Genomic DNA, 12,876 nt, shown 5'->3' with positions numbered 1-12,876 from the left:
TCGGGTCTATATATTCTGCTTTGTTGACACACTTGAGAAATATCCGCAGCGAGGGGGAATAGGTAACCGTGCTAACCTTGTCTGCAAAGTGCTGTATAATGAAGGCTTTATTGGACATTCGGGGTTTCTCGAAAAGGGTGCATGTCTTCAGGTGAGTGTTGTAGAGCTTCTGTGCCCAGCTGTCGTCGGATCCCTTGGGCATCTGGAGGAGGTTGGAGAGGTCAAGGGTAATGAGACTGAGAAACAGCACTAATATTGCACAGCTCCCTACAACTGGATATAAGGTAATACACTGAACACACATCAAACTACTGCCTGCAATCAATAAATGATGTAAACTTTTGTGCATGTATGAGAATGTTTAAGAGTGTGAGACACAAAGAGAATGTGTGAGTGATTGTGGGTGCATATTTGAGTGACTGTGTGTGTGTGTGTGTGTGTGTGCGTTTGTGTGAGAGAGAGAAGGTCCAGTGAATGTAAATAAGTGGTGTGTGTGTGTGTGTGTGTGTGTATGTGTGTGATGAATAAAGATCTGGCCTCATTAATGTGTGTTTGTCCCGCCTCATTGCAAATGGCACCTTGCACTCCTCGTCCAGCAGGTCCAGAACGCCCATCTTAGCTTCGATCAGATTGATGCAGGGCTGATTGTCATAGAAGTCAATCAGGGTCCAGGGGATCTGCTCCTTCATGTACTCCTCCTGCTCCAGTTTGAAGACGTGCTGGAGAAGCAGGGAACCAGAGATGTTTTCACAGCTTTCCACACAATGGACAATTCAACACAACACCAGGAGTCCTTGATCATAAATGACCCTTCAACTCAAGTACTTCAGATATACTAGCACTGTACTAACAGAACACAAGTGATAAGAGGAAGAATGACAGCAGAAGTCCTCTCTTTGGCCTGAATTTCACATATTTTTTCACGACCGATGATTCTCACAGTTTGTAAATATAGGCTGCCATAAAGAGAAGCATTTCATTATCAGCATCACACTGCCCTGAGGGCTCAGGCTCAATTGAGGCAATAAATAATAAATACTATATACTACAACAACAGCCATACTATATTTTCAGATGTGGTAACAAAGAGCAGGCAATGGCATATGTTAATGCTGTATCTGCAGGATAGTACATGTTAAATGAACTGTAGGCCTGTCTTATCTAGGACATGGCACATAAATATTCAGCACATCAACCTTAATAGCAGGGAGATTAAAAAGCTTGATTTCAGGACACAATATCAATGAATAAGGCTCTCACCATGTTAAACTGCTGTTGGAGCTTCTCATTGGCATAGTTTATACAAAACTGCTCAAAGCTATTGATCTCAAATGTTTCAAACCTGGAGAGAAAAACAAAGACCAGTGACAGGCTTTAACTACTCCTACCAACAGCATGTGGTGTCTTGCTAATTCAAAGCTTCACCGTAAATAGCATAGATATAATTTGATACCTTGTTTTTAGAACACATGATTTCACATTTCATGGTCTTGCATCCAAATTCAGATTAAATAACCCTGACAGATATCCCAGAATTCATTGCATCTTATTTCTCATGAATCGTAATAAATTCAATTTGTAAACTGCATTATTACTCATTCTGTTCTTGGATCTCTGACAAGCATAAATATAAACACGTGGCACAGACATCAACTATTCTTTCCACAATAAGTAGGCATGTGTACTACAGTGCAGACAAAATATGAATAAATGCACATACATAAGAATTCACCAATTTATGCCAACTGGCAGAATGAGTGCAACTACTTTAGACAATGCAATCTGGTGAATGTGGCTAGTAACAGTTGGCCAGAAATTCAACCTCAGCAACAACAATCATCTAAATTAGTTACATGTTTTTATCTAAGATTTAATGAAATACCAACATTTCAGTTGAAAATGCACCTTTGAAAATTATCAATAAAAAATTAATTCTTCATGAATTAGAGACAGAATATATCATTGGTGACAATAATATCTGCAATGTGATTGGCCACAATAAGATCCGCAGAGCCATTGGGCCCTTAACCCTGCATTGCTCCAGGGGAGGATTGTCTCCTGCTTAGTCTAATCAACTGTACATCACTCTGGATAAGAGCGTCTGCCAAATGCCATGTAATGAAATGTGATATGAAATCCCATCTTTCCTTATCAAAATCAAAGTCACTAAGACTGATAAATTAGATTTTGCGTTGAGTGCATCATACCAGACTGCTTTGACAGGCCAAAGGGTTGCTGAATTACTACTATGATGGACAAAAAAGCCCAGCCAGATGCAGCTTCAGAGAAAAATCTTCCAAGGGTTCACTTTTGAAAGAAAACCTAAATACCTCCTGCGCTTAAGTACACATCTGTACTTAGTTCAGACGGGGTTTCCCCATTCCTCAACCAGGGACCCACCCGTAAATGTCGAGGACCCCAATGAAGGAGTGCTGTTTGATGTTGGAATGTAAGGCCCTGTTGACATGGTCCACGATCCAGTTGAAGAGTTTGGCATAGATGTGTTTGGCGAGGGCGTCCCGGGCGTTGACGGCCTGGAGCTTGGGGATGGTTTTGATGTACGTCTCTGACGCCGTCTTCAGCTTCTTGTGGCACAGCCAGTGGGACATGTCCTGGTATGTCACGCCCATGAGCTCGCAGAAGATGGTCAGGTGCTTGTTGTTGGGCTGAAACAGAAGGGAGATTTTGGACAACGGCCACACAAATGTAAATAAGGTTGCTTCTTCCCCAAGCATAAAACCACCCATGTAGCCTTTAGTCCTTGGTGCAGTGGCACACCCCAAAATACAGCATTGATTACTGACCGTCTCAGTGCCAACTGTAGTCAGCAGTGCCGCAGTAATACACAAACGACATAGCATTTGAACAGTTGTGCAACTTCAGTACATTTGGCAAGCAAGCTTGGGAAAAAATGAAATAGAGGACAATAGTTCCTTGAACTTGTGCTTAACCGGTCCTTCCACATATGTAAGAATCCCTCAGTACTGCACTTCCTCATACCAGAATTCCGCAACCTTGCCATTTCTATCTGCCCTACGCCCTCTTGATTCAGTCTTTCAGCCTGGAACTAATGGGCCAAATTTCCCCCAGACACAATTTCATGGGAGAGAAATGCCCTCAGTGGTTACGTTAAGGCGCATGCTTGAGAGAGAGGGATGTTTTCAGGACTCTGCGCGTCTACGTGGGATAAGCGCGTGTCTGCGCTCACCGGAACGCAGCTGCTGTCCGCATCCCGATCCTTCACGTCCACGTTGCCAAGGTGAAGGATCGCAGCAAGAATCTGGAAAAGGCCCATCTGATAGGACTCATTAATCCCTGAAAGCAATATTGTGTACAATAAGGAAGACATTTTAGAAAATTTAATTTAATAAAAAAATACTGTAAGATACTTAACTGAAACTGAAACAACATTTAAATTACAAAATAACATGATGGATATTTCATTGAATTAATGTTAAAAATATAATAACCCATACAGTATGTTACTTCACAGTGCTTGGCAGCATGCAAATATAGTTAATACTTATTATCTTATCAATATATTTGTAAATATATTATAAAAAAATATATAAATGGAAAAAAAAGTAAATAAAGATGGAACACCAGAAAACAGTTAATGATATAATGATCTAAGCTAATATGATTGAGAATGATCTTCCTCTGACTTTAATGCTTATTCCATCCATCCATCCATTATCTGAACCCGCTTATCCTGATCAGGGTCGCAGGGGGGCTGGAGCCGATCCCAGCATACATTGGGCGAAAGGCAGGAATACACCCTGGACAGGTCGCCAGTCCATCACAGGGCACACGCACTATTCACTCACACACTCATGCCTACGGGCAATTTAGACTCTCCAATCGGCCTAATGTGCATGTCTTTGGACTGTGGGAGGAAACCGGAGTACCCGGAGGAAACCCACGCAGACACGGGGAGAACATGCAAACTCCGCACAGAGAGGCCCCGGCCGACGGGGATTCGAACCCAGGACCTCCTTGCTGTGAGGCGGCAGTGCTACCCACTGCACCATCCGTGCCGCCTTTAATGCTTATTTTCTAATAAAATCTTTTCTCTAGGATTATACTTTCACCAATTTTGTAATTTTCACCAATTTAGTTATGATGACTTTAAAAACACAATGAAAGGACAGATCCTCCTATAAACCAAGCTGGAATTGTATTTCCCAAGAGCTGACATGAATCATATCATATCATATAAATGCCAAACCCCCCCGCCACCACCTGGCATGTGCATCCCTACCCAGGAGGGAGAAAGCCTGTCTGCTGGTGGAGAGCTCCGCGGCATCGTCCACCCCATCGATCACGGGGCTTTGACCCTGGTTGGTGTAGTGAAAGTCATCAGCACCTCCTGCAGAACAACAATGACCACACACTGGACCTTATCTTGGAAGGACAGTTCAGTCTATTTGTGCTAAATCCTGCAAGAAATACTTATCAATCTATGCTAACCACACAAATTCTCGTCTTTCTACAGCATACAAAATAACACAACACACTACTGTACGACACATTCACATGTTTCGTATAACCTAGAGAGTATAAACAGAAAAAACATTCACAGCTTTTAATCGCTGAATTGCACTTAAAAACCTGAATGCTGGTAGGAATATGGAAATCTTAATTTGTCTATATACCAAAAACTACTGTATGCTCTCCCCTAAGTACTCTCCCCTAATCTCAGTTTGGTCTCTCGGACCTCAGTAAGTAACATAAGAATCAGGGGACATCCAATAGTTGTGTTCTAACATTATAGCAATTGCATCCTGTTGCCAGGCAACAGGAGCCCAATTTGCATTGCAACACTTCCATTATTGGGGCGTTAGTGAAATAAGGGGCTGCTGGAACAGAGAGGCAGTGTGACCGTTTTCTGACCGTGTCAGCTGTGCGTTTCTATGGCACAGAAACAGGTGTCTGCCTCTTTGCCATGGGAGTGTTGTGATCTGCTCACGGCTATCAGGATGCATGTGATAATGCCCTCTGTGATAGCTTTGGGAAACATGTCCATGTATCATATCTAGATGCAAAAAGTGGTTTGTCACTTGTTCCATATGTCATTTATTTTAAAAACCTCAAAGCACAATATACAGTAATTTCTATACTGGCATATATCAGCATATCATTTTTCTTTTATTTTTTATAATTTAATAATAAAAAGACCTACCTAACTTCAGCAATTTGAATTCAGGCAAATGGGCAGAAGCACACAGCTGGTAGAAGATATGGTAGTTTCTCTCTTCATCTGCCTAAAAATGAAACGGGGGGGGGGGGGGGGAAGAAGGGCATTTAGGGCACATCATCCAAGGCAACACCTAAAATTCCAGATTTTAAAATCTCAAACCACACATATCAGGTTGCTCATTTGCACCACCAAAAGTTGACACTAATAAGGGGTGGTGATTCTAGTCTTACACTCTCAGTCACTCCAGTGTATCAGATTATGAATCACAGTTTTGTCTGTGACTGGAGCCCCCCTTAAAAACACCTGCCTTCACTCTACTGTCAATGTTTAAAAAGAAGAGACTGACACTAAAAGTGTGACCATGAGTAATAGAATGAATGTAGCTGTAATTCACCATGGCCTGAGATCAAGTCCCATCCTACACTATGGTTCAGCTTCCAGTCCACAGCAGGAACGTCCCTCTCTAACCCCATAACCTTACTTCTCATATTATATTTACAGAATTCAGTGGCCATAAAGGCCCACACAGTAATCTCGCAGTAAAATAAAACCCAGCGAAACTGATTGGTTGGAAATCTGCCGGAGCCATACAATATAATATGTTGAAAAATCCAGCTGTGGTTTCCAATTTGACATGCCATACATGCCGCATGATGACCGTTTCATTATATCTACTAATCAGATACTATTACGCTAAGCAACCTGTAAAGGAAAGCACATGTTGCATTGAAATAGGATAATACAACGACAGCACAAGCCACGTATCTAATACTGCATGAAGTGCTAACCTTGAGAAATATGAGAAATGAGGGTTGTTTGTAAAGTGGACAGGTTTCACAGAAGCAGACCTAACTGTGTCTCAGCTGATCATTTCTTCTCCTTTCAGGTGAGCAACCCTGCCAGTCGGCTGTCATAACCTAGCAGCCACACCCTCCCTCCACATTTCAGGAATGCGCTTCACACCGCCGTGCACATAACAGCTGCATTACATAAGACAGAGTGGAAACTTAACCCTATTATCCTAATGTGTTGGGGAAAAAAAGTTCAAGCCTGCCAACATCATTTAATTTACTGTCATAGAATGCAACAGAAAAATATAACAGGCTAGAATATGAAAGCACCTCATGGGGATGCTGTTTTCCACCTCACATGACGTTTCAAACCCAATTTCCCATCTGGTATCTGCCAACCAGTTGATATCCTTTCTCCTCATGCTGCATATCACTTACAGCTGCATTTACATAGTTTGCTTGTTGGTGACTCAGAGCTGCTAGCAAAACAAAACAAAAACAAAAATAAAACAACTGACAATGCATTTGTTTACAGGCAATGATGATATATTAAATATTTGCCACTGACAGGTTTTCCAAACCAGATTAAGAAACTCCCCATCAATATTAATACTGCCCCACTGCATTTTCCTTTCTCACATGCGAGGCTGTGCAGGTCTGGGCTTGGTTAGTACTTGGATGGGAGATGTAGGAAAACCAGCCTGCCACTGCAAGGGGTGTTTCTGGGTCAGTACAGTCGTCCTTCTCATCCAAGCCTAAAACCAAAGCCCCTGAGCTCACAGGGATGCTGTTTTGTAGGAGACATCCGTTCAGATGAGATATTATCATGTCTGACAGTGGTGAGTAAGGGCCAATTAAATTAATCTCACCGTGCAAAATGGCCACCGCAGTGAGAGGTTAGTCAACCCTATCATTGCGAAGTGCTATGAGATATACAATACAGCACACAAACGCAGTTCAGTATAATTGATATACTACGCTCATATTAGATATTTTTATGACACTTAATGCTGTGAGTCATAATCTCTGGAAAGCTACGGCTCCAACACTTCCTCTCTACGGGTGAAAGTGAAAGGATAGTAGCACATACTGCTATTTATATATGGAGTGCAGCAAGGCCTCTACACAGACCCCTTGCCGCTGGTGAAGAAATATTCATAGTAATACGTGAGGGCTCGCATCAGTTGGAAAGTACAATCAGGGAGGTGACGTGTCACACGCGGACGCATTAATTCACACATACACATCACAGTGCCCCCACTGTTGAGTCCCGACTTAAATAAACCCCAGCTTTGACCGATGAATACCCTGAGCAGAGGTACTCTCCCCTCTCAACTCCACACAGCATAGCACACACTGCACAGAAGCCTCCACTGTATGCTTCATCAGAAAGAGGGAGGGGAAACGACTTGACCGAACAGATGGAAAAATCAACATTTCCGGAGGTTTAAAAATATATTGGCCATCGAATCCCGTTAACAGTCCAGCCATTAAAGGCCAACAGTACTCCTCCTGTTTTGATGCAGGTCTTGTTTTTGAAGTGTGATCTACTTAAATGTGATATGGACGGCAGTTCATTAGTAGTAACCTGGGTTGGCATCTCTGTAGTGTCTCTGCCAATTGCAGAGGAAGGACAAGACAAGCAGCTGATACAGCGCCAGTTAACATCTGGACCTCCTCACCCACTGGGCACACGCACAATGTCCTACTGAGAAACCGTATTATTAGGAAGCTTACGCTCCCACACAAGCAGCACTGCAGCCAAAGTGTACAAACTGATGCTCTGTACTGTTCCCTATACTACTGCACACACCACAGGCCACACAGTACTACAGCAAAGCTACTACCATGGATCATGCCTGGTGCACTTTTGGGGGGTCTAATATATCAGAAACCCAGCCTACCCCTGGAGTGGTGAGGCCAATCGTCCTGACACCAAGGATATCCAGTAATAGTCAGATACAGAAATCTAGCTCAGACTGCAATGTGTAACACCTCGCGCAAACACACACAGAGACCCTTGGGAGCCCAAATAATGGTCATTACATCAAGTGAAAGTGCTCACCTGAAACACCACCCTGGATTTCTCCAGCAGGTACGTCCTCATGTTGGCCCCAATGATGCGGTACCGCTTGTCGAAGCCGATCTCGATGTACTTCCCAAACCTGCTGCTGTTGTCGTTCCTGGTGGTCTTTGCATTTCCAATAGCCTAAGTCAGAATGAGAAAGACCATGTTCCTGATTTAGACCAAACCACAATCAGCAGCCAAAAACAAACAAACAAACAGGCCTATATTCACGATAACCATTTAATTACAAACCCACAGTCAGAGTTACTTAGTCAGAGTTTAAAAAAGGACTGACCATTGAAATGAATCATTTGTGTGAGGAGACCCACTGAGACTACATGTGTGAGTAACTGCTCCCTGAGAGCTGTAGATTCCCCCAGGCTGCTGCTGCCACATCAGCAGGCAGAGCTAATGTAGGAGGCCGGCTGGCTGCGCCACTGGGCCCAGAGTCGGCAGATTTGTGACAGGTCAGACTGAGCGCTGGTGCATTCAGGCCCAGTTCTGCAGGAGGTCAGACAGTCTACCTTTCCCAGAGTCTGAGACAGGGTGTGCAGGAGGGTGAAGTGCTAGCCAATAACAACCTGAGGTCTGGAGCAGCAGTCATATGTCTAAACATTCAAGGGGCTACGGGGGTCTTAAAATTCAATATAACTACAAGAAGAATTAGGCAGCAGGAAATTAAGCTGTCATGTTTATGGTCCACTCTCACTCTTATTTTTCTGTTGGTTTCTGGGAGCCAGGGAGTATTTTTGGTTTTGAAGAAAATATACTGACACAAATACTATATAGATGCTTCAGGAATACATACTTAGACCTACAAGACAATAAAATGACACATGAAATAGTGGTACTTGCATGGCACTAATAACCCATACCGCCCAGTTGCTTGCTTTTATAGATAATGATTGCAATACTCTTAACAAAAAAGATGTTTACTCATAATGCAACACTGATGCCCTCAGCCAGTAACACAACAGCCTACTGGCCAATCATTTCAACCTTTTTAACAGCACCATGTGGTCAACTAAAATGATGATTCATGAAATAACTGTATGTTATGTATTATGATTATTACTGAGAAACCGTTCAGCAAACACTTATAGGTCAAACAATTTATCATTTAGACCTTGCTAATTTTGGCAAGAGACTTATTGAGATTATTCAGATTTGAACTTGAACTGGCAGTCTGTGCTGATGGAGTAGAACCCATTCATTCAGTCACATTACCTCTGTCCCTCCAGTGCACTCGTGTGCAGAAAACACTGCACATACCTGAGTTCCCAATGCCAAGCAGAATCTGATTACTTTAATGAGACACAACCGGTCTCAGATTGGCCGTTCGCATCACTGGGACTGGGATACTCACGGACCGCAGAGAGCCTATCGCGGCCCCTCTCTCACTCGATTGCCTAAATGAAAAGCTGATGACACCAAAGTTTACACCAAGCAGCCTGAACATTCACATGCGCCAGACTGAGGGAAGGCTTATCGGGCACCACTACGCCCCTCTGCCAGGCGGTTCTAACCGCAGTCTGGCCAGCCAGCCTCTGCTGCAAAAAGGGGAGGAAATGAAGAAACCAGGTCAGTTTCCCGTCAATCGGGCCACAAAAAAAAAACACTTTCCAAAGGTGAGCCAATGCCTTCCGTGCAGCTCCCTCAGGTCTTTTTTTTTTCCAGTTATGCAAACAGATATGCAAACTGCCCAACAGCTCACCACCAGGATGAGGAGTGGCAGTAACGGTTTATGTAATCTACCATGCCAAAGCTAACATGAAGACCCTACACAAAATTCCGTTCACATCCTGTCTGCAAATGTCTGTCGGCATTTGGCCGTGAACCCTTCCGTGAAACATACAGGAGAATATTCCAATCATTTCAACCTCTCCAGCATCCTGCTCAAAGTCACCCGCTGGCCTAATTCAGTACCGGGGGAACAGAGTGATGTAATTGGTCTCTCTTGGAGGATGGCTGCAGCAGCCCAGAGGGCTCCGGGGGGCTTGTTTCTCTTCCCGGCCTCTCCCTCCCCAGAAGGCTTTGCACCTAGCGACGCATGCATGCTCCTTGGCTCTTAGACCTACCAGACAGAGCTTTTACAGTCACTTAAGCACACGGCATCCTGAGACAAGCAGACATAAAATGGGGGGCGGGGGTGAGAGGGATTCAATAGCGTTGTATCCATCTCCTTTGTCAGCCTTCCAATACGCTGTCCTCATTTCACTTACTGCACATTGTTCAGGGTAGGCAGGAGAGGGCTTTACTTGCAATAAAAAACACACAGCATCCAATATCTCAGAAATGGACACAACAGCACCAAAAACGATGCACAGTTAATTTTCCCACAGAAATATTGACGCTTTTCAAATGAGCATTAATCCATCGGCCTCACCTCCATGATGGGGTTGGACGCCAGCACTTTCTCCTCCACGTTGGTCTCGCTGGCCGAGCCGCTGACGGTGGCAAAGTACCGCATGGCGTATTTGGCCGAGACCGTCTTCCCTGCGCCAGACTCCCCACTCACGATAATGGACTGGTTCCTCTCGTCCCTAGGGAGAGACACGGTCGGGTGCACAAAACAAGAATCCGGACAGCTGGTGAAAATCCCAGGGGACAAGCGCATCCAGGAACTGTTCCCTTACTGTAAGCCCATCGCGGAATAATCACATTTCTCATGTGTGCGGTTCTATCACGGATGCTTTGGATACCTTAATATAGAATGCATTTCCAACACTATATTGCTATTCTAACACCCAACCTGGGAAAATGCTAAACCAATTCTACTTTCTATTTTTATGTTCTTTGCTCTTGTGGGAGAACACCGTGTAGCTGGAGCGCTGGTGGCTGACAGGGAGAATGGAATCAATGGCATTCAGTACAGCTCGCTCGATGGAAGAGCCGCTTGTTCTGGGAGCAGGAGAATGGCCCCGCTGCCCACCGAGCAGAGGCCAGACAGAGGCACTCAGAGCTGCACACACACCTCAGGGAGCCCCTGCTGTGGAAACAAAGCCCCACGGCCCCTCCCCCTAGCCTCGTGCTGCCGCTCACACCTCAGGCAGAAAAAGGTGTAAAACAAAGATCAGGGCTATTTTTAGAGTCTGATAACCTACAAACCTTACCTTGAGATCTACCAGCAGTCATGCTAGTGGAGGAGATGTAGGTCTAAGCTAGGGTAGGTGTGCAGCCTCCTCTCTTAGGGAGAAAGGCCAGCACATGCTATTTCATTTTCATAAACGATGCCAGTCTAAGGATTCAAACATATAACAAACCTGGCCATCTGCTTGTAGGCCTCCTCGGCTACAGCGAATATGTGGGGGTCCATGTCCCCCATGTTCTGCCCACTGTACGCATTGATGATGTCGGTCCCATAGATGGGTAGAGTCTCATAGGGATTGATGGCCACCAAGACAATACCTAAGAAAAATCAAGGAGGAACTTGTATATAATGGATCTCATACAGAGTCAGAAAATAGAACAGCAGTTTATCATATGCATTGTTTAAACTGACTTTGTCGAAGAACATTGTTTCCAAAATAAGTCAGCATTTCTTGGTTCAGCTGGTTAACCTTTGTGGAACCCAAGGGAGTTGAGCAGCAAAACCATTTTTTCTAATTGTATCATTTAAGGTATATTTATAACTGGTAACACAAACCTTTAACCCTGAATTTTTTTATGTACTGTACTAAAGTCATGAGTATTTGAACTGCAAAACTTACATCCAACCAAATACCTGCCCTTACTTTTACTTTCCCAGATAACCTTTCCCTGCATGAACCAAGGTAAAAATCAGCCTAGCAATCAGTCAAGCCACGCTACTATAAATTCCTCACCAGACCACATTATCACAAGTTATAGTTGTTTATGATCCTTAATGCGAGGCTTCCCCTAACAGCATTGGGTGCTCACAGTGAATGGAGTCAGAGTGATGCGCTTACCACAGTATGTGTAGATAAGCTTGGAGTCGATGAAGCGCACTTTCAGGTTGTGAAGGACAGCAGGTTCATGGAGGTAACTGAGGGCAGTGAGGTCATTCTCGCCCACCAGGATGTCAGGGTTCCGCAGGTGGGGCAAGTTCTTGGTTTTTGGGTCCAATTTGTGTTCCAAGTTCTGAAAAGACAAGGATAACTTAACCCTGGTGGTCGCTTTGGGTTAAATTGACCCATTACTGAGAAACCATTACTGACACTTTTGTGAACTGTATTTTATAACCAGTGACTAAGCCAGTATATATATATTCAGTATATATATATTTTGTTTTGTTTGTATATTGTTCATCATATGTATTTGGTTTATGTCTTTTTGCCTATAGGGTTTCTTTGAAAATAAGATAAAGATGATAAATAATTGAGAATGTCAGATAAAAACCAGAAATAACAATAATGTACTGCATGAAAACATCGCTTCATTTACATTTTTCATAGATAAACATGATTAATTCCCCCATGCCTTCTTCATAGTGGATTTATGTAAATCTTGTCTACCACAAAAATGAATTACACTTCCATTGTTAAATGTGATGAAACAGCAGTAAATTACTATCATTAACAGTATATATTATTTATGTTTTTTTAGAATTGAGAAGGATAATATGCAGTGAGCTACATAATGGGACATATACAGTACATACTTTATTTTCTTGATTTGGCTCTATACGGCACAGTTTTAGATTTGTAATCAAACGATTCTCATATGGTTAAAGTATAGATTTTAACTTTTACTTAAGGGTATTTCTATATCCACTCTATATTCTATATTCTATGAGCACTTTATTAGGTAGACCTGTGCACCAGCTTGTTAATGCAAATATTTAATCAGCCAATCAT

General features: G+C 43.3%; 1 protein-coding gene across 8 annotated transcripts in view; it reads right to left on the bottom strand.

Moving 5' to 3' along the window:
* The window catches only part of myo5aa (myosin VAa), a 60,766-nt gene that overhangs the window by 29,673 nt on the left and 18,217 nt on the right, over positions 1–12,876 (bottom strand). For all 8 annotated transcript variants that reach the window (XM_061221157.1, XM_061221159.1, XM_061221160.1 and 5 more), the window contains exons 3-13: positions 11,989–12,160; positions 11,323–11,467; positions 10,446–10,602; positions 8,057–8,200; positions 5,183–5,264; positions 4,262–4,369; positions 3,209–3,315; positions 2,401–2,666; positions 1,261–1,342; positions 579–719; positions 77–202 (exon numbers count right to left, since the gene is read on the bottom strand). In XM_061221157.1, coding sequence (XP_061077141.1) covers positions 77–202; positions 579–719; positions 1,261–1,342; positions 2,401–2,666; positions 3,209–3,315; positions 4,262–4,369; positions 5,183–5,264; positions 8,057–8,200; positions 10,446–10,602; positions 11,323–11,467; positions 11,989–12,160 — 1,530 coding nt within the window. The remainder of the gene's footprint in view (positions 1–76; positions 203–578; positions 720–1,260; positions 1,343–2,400; positions 2,667–3,208; positions 3,316–4,261; positions 4,370–5,182; positions 5,265–8,056; positions 8,201–10,445; positions 10,603–11,322; positions 11,468–11,988; positions 12,161–12,876) is intronic.

The sequence above is a fragment of the Conger conger genome, chromosome 15, assembly GCF_963514075.1.
Source record: "Conger conger chromosome 15, fConCon1.1, whole genome shotgun sequence".
Classification (NCBI taxonomy): domain Eukaryota; kingdom Metazoa; phylum Chordata; class Actinopteri; order Anguilliformes; family Congridae; genus Conger; species Conger conger.
Note: the sequence above shows the minus strand (reverse complement) of the source record. Positions and strands in the feature narration are given on the sequence as shown.